The 4,471-nt window shown below is 38.8% G+C and overlaps 1 protein-coding gene across 1 annotated transcript; it reads right to left on the bottom strand.

Moving 5' to 3' along the window:
* Positions 1 to 805: 805 nt before the first annotated feature.
* On the bottom strand, positions 806 to 4,130 carry LOC126491283 (melanoma antigen preferentially expressed in tumors-like). Its single transcript, XM_050126851.1, has 3 exons — positions 3,841 to 4,130; positions 2,314 to 2,907; positions 806 to 1,319 (listed from the first exon to the last, which is right to left on the bottom strand). The coding sequence occupies exons 1-3, from the start codon at positions 4,128 to 4,130 to the stop codon at positions 806 to 808; spliced, it is 1,398 nt and encodes a 465-aa protein (XP_049982808.1).
* Between the last annotated feature and the right edge of the window lie 341 nt (positions 4,131 to 4,471).

Below are 4,471 nucleotides of genomic sequence, written 5' to 3' on the forward strand. Positions count from 1 at the left end.
CGTGGTGAAACTTCGAAAGCAGGGAAACAAATTTCTCTTCCTTACTATAATCTATTATGTCAGGTATTTTGCACAATGTCAGAAGGCAGACATCAAACAGATGTGAGAGAAAGCCTCCAAGATGGTTAAACATAGAAACCTTAAATTCTGCTGAGACGAGACTGAACATCATAGTCTGCTTTCCCTTGAGCAGGACATGTACCAAGAACAAGGGAAACAAAATGGGGTCCAAGACGGTAAAACAAAACCATTCTATGTGCTAATAAACTGTGAAGAGACAGATAAGCCACAGAAATATTCAGTCTCTGAGTGGCTTTAAGAAGGAACCTTGTCTTGTTTGTCTGTTTATTTTTCTGTTTACAATAATATCCCAAACCAACCTTTGGTAAATGAGTATGAAATAAAGAAAAACTGAAGGGTTACCAAGAACAACAGTCTAGAGACAAACAGAATCTCTGAAAGTCCTCCATCTGCTTGCAAGTTATTCTCTATGGAAATCAGCTACATGCCTATATATTTTTTTAATTAATTAATTTATTTATTAAAGATTTCTGTCTCTTCCCCACCACCGCCTCCCCTTTCCCTCCCCCTCCCCCAATCAAGTCCCCTTCCCTCGTCAGCCCAAAAAGCAATCAGGGTTCTCTGCCCTAAAACCTTATATATTCAGTCTATGGAATCAAGAGAAAAACATTTAGTATATAAAGGGAGCATATCAAGATGAAGTTGTGTTGGATCATAATTTTTTAAAGAAACATTTAATAATTAAAGGATATGTATTCAGGTGAAACTGTGTTGGATCATAAATTTATCCAGGATAAGTAATCCAAGTCATGTCGTTCCTCCCTGCCTCTTGTAACATTTGTTTCAATTGCGCCTGCACATTAGCCAGTTTCTCCCTATCTAAACTGTCCTGGATTTGCCATCGCCCATAGCAATGCACAGGGATAGGATAAATCACGTGTTTAAGCTCCATCAAGGGTGTTAAGTGCTCAAGGAGTCTCATGAGCATGGACATACTAACAGGATTAGAGAAAAAGTTGAGCACTCGGAGTTGGGAACACTGACTTAGTGCTGGGATAAGTCCAGAAAATACAGAATCAGTTAAAAGGCAGTGATTAAATTCCAGATGCTGCAAGGTTCCAGAGACACACTGCAAGAGGTTACAAAAGGGCTCACAATCTTCCCAGTACATTGGGTTGTAGCTGATATTCAATAGCTTTAAATGGTTGGCTTGAGGGCACTCAGCAAGAAACTTGAAATCATTGTAAGAAAGTTCACAGAATGTTAGATGTAAGAATTCCAAATTGGTTGGTAGGTCTCTGCAGGGAGAAAACAGAAAATGATTTCTGAAAAATGAGGACTAGAAGAGGGGAACTATATCTGTGAATCTAGAACAAACTGTTCTGCACATCATTAGCAAATGACATGAGCTTTCACACACTTAAAGTACTTGTGGGTCTGTGAGAGACACTTTACCACCCTGGAAAATAATGTTTTAATCTTGGTAATATGTATAACATATTATAAAGTTGAGTGAAAAACTTAGTGAAAATACTCTCTACTTAGGAATTACAATGTAACCAAATGGGGAGCTAGTTCACTTGCTCAGAAGAGGGGACAGAAGGAGTAGCCAACTGGAAGCTCCCTTTGTCCAGTCCATAAATGCCAGCTGTTGTAGGAATTCCTACTGCAAGTAGCCTTTAAGTTACCCACCCACTTGTGGGTGGCCTCTTAAGACTATTTATACCAAGTAAAGCAAGCATCCGCCCTCTTTTCAGGCTTTGGGATTCCATTGCTGTTTCCTGTCCCAGCGGAGGATTTTGATCTGTGAGTCTACCTCTAAGTAAATAACTCTCTATTGCACTCATTTCTGAGCTAGTGTGTCCTTTTAAGTGTCCTTCTTCAGACAGCCACTCTAATCATGGTCTGAACCTTGGAGATTTTCCTCATGATGTGACATTACCATATACGAGTGTATGAATATGTGCACCTGTGCCAGAACATAAAGTCTTTCAATTCCCCTTCTTTATGTCTCAATGGCCAGAGGAGGGCTGCGTTTTTCTTTTGACATTCATGTTTCTGGAATGAGCACAGTGCCTACACATGCTCCCCTGACTACGCTTTTTGTAACCCCACTTTTCTATTCAATTACAGAAAGATACCATTCCGTGGCTGTTTTAAAACTCCCAGCATTGCCCATACTGAGGCAGAAGGAGAAAGGGTTATGGGAAGCTTAAGACTATCTAAGAATTATCTCTCTAATCTTAAAAGCAGGCTACTATTGGAAACCCTGTATCTACCCTGTACCCTTACCTGAGGACAGCTTCAAGATGATCTCTGAGGTCGAAAGAATCAATGTTGAGTTCATTAAGATGTTCCATAAACCTAAGCTGTGAGACAAAATTCTGGAAGACTTTCCCATTTAAAGAGCTACAAGTGACTTTAGACAGACAAAGTCTTCTCAGGTGCACCACCTGAGCAAGAAGGCAGGTAACCTCACTCAGAGTACCCTTAAATACTGACAGGTGATCAAGGCATTTGAAATCTAAACGGTTCAGGTTGTTTCTATTATAAACACCCAATTTCTCGATTTCCAAATCTCGGCAGCACAGGTGCAAAGAACCTGAACTCTGTTCCACTTTATTTAGAAGCAGAGCCAAATATCCACGTTCTCTTAAGATATTACCGCTTCTGAGAGAAATGTTTACTATTATTTCCATATCCTGATTATGGGCCTGAACCTCATGTTCTGAACTTGCAATACTATGCTGGGCCCTCATCTTCAAGATTGAGTGCTCTGAGTGAGCACAGGAGAACATGCATGCAGGTGACTTAGTACCGATCTCTGGGCAGACGATCTTGCAGCCAGAATTCTCCCTTAAATCTAGGATCCTCAGTTTAGGGCTCCTGTATTGAAAAGAGAACACAGACGACTATGAGATAGAAACATTAATATAACCAAGTAACATCAATGACAACATGGAGTGACAAAATTATCTTTGTTTTTCTTTCTGTCATTCCATACATTGGCTAGCAGCAAGACTTTGTTATGCAAATATCATATCCTTTACTGTTTTCTATAATTAATTAATTCTTATAATGTCTTGGAATTCATCTATGAATCATATATATATATATATATATATGTCAACAGTAGCATTACTCACCTCTACTACAAAATTAAAGCCCTCTGTAAGACATCAGAGTTTTTAAGATAACCTCAACTGATGTACCAACCCCCTTACATTAATTTTCTGTATTCATTATTAGCTAACGTTGGGAGATTATCTGGTCCTCTCTTGCAACAGGTTCCAGGATAATGTTTTGCTCTCTTACAATATACGTATTATACACATTACTATTGAAAAGCTGAGTTCTTGGCAGTAACACCTGTAGACCATCAATCATGTCTTTCAGTTCCCTGTATTTCTTGTATGCTTAATTTTCTAATGTGGAGACAAAACAGGGTTGAGTCTTTATCATTGCTGTCAGTGTCTTCTTTTGCCCATTTATTGAGGAGACAACAGTGAACAACAGAAAAAATTATCACTGAACAGCACACATTATTTTTCTCTTTTTTGCCACCAATCCTCAGCAGTCTTAGCACTCATGTCTTTTGTCTATGAAATAATAACACTGCAATACAAATCTGTCAACAGTGTGCTCAGTCACATACATTCCATATCCAATATTGTAAGACACTTGTTTTCAAAGTGACCTCAGGTATTGGACTAACAGTCCCACATTCTTTATCACTATGTGCACGTATTACCTTTGAAAGAGTAACAGGCTGTGGTGTAACCTCCTGTGTCTTAACATGTTTCTATTATATAGTCTTACCTAGAACCTGAGTCCTGGACAGGTATAAACTGAAGACATTTCACCATGGTTGTCAGGAGTTCACGATGGGGTCCCTGCACAGTTAGTGTGCCAATATGGAGACAGGCAAAGGGCCAAACTGTCACCATTGCCTTCACTATATTCTTATGCACACCCTTAAATGCAGCAGAGAGGAGTGGAACAAAAAGCTCCCTTGGGATCACCTCAAGAGCATGAATGGCTGCAGACTCATTACTTAGGAGTTGTTGTATAGCAAGATCCAGGAGTATGTTTGGTTTCTTGTTGTCCATCTTAATGAACCTGCATGAGGGTGAGAAACATTTAGAAAACTTGATAGATATGCACAGAGTCTTCTTTGCAGCAAATGTTGGCACTATAGATAACTATTTGTAGAATAAATAAATGGTAAAATAGCCACTTCTAGATAGCTCTAATTATAGGCAGAAGAAATTGTTTTTTGAGTGTATTAAGGTATATTTGAATATGAATAAACACATAACAAACCCCTTTACATATTTATGAGCAGATAAATATGTATATGTGAATAGAAATTAGGACTAGGTGGGCAGAAGTCACTTTTGGTCACCTAGATTCCAACTCCTGATATTTGATGTCAATAGTGTATAAGCCA

This window comes from Alexandromys fortis, unplaced genomic scaffold (genome assembly GCF_014885135.2).
Source record: "Alexandromys fortis isolate MF-2015 unplaced genomic scaffold, M_Fortis_MF-2015_v1.1 scaffold_180, whole genome shotgun sequence".
In the NCBI taxonomy this organism is placed as follows: Eukaryota; Metazoa; Chordata; class Mammalia; order Rodentia; family Cricetidae; genus Alexandromys; species Alexandromys fortis.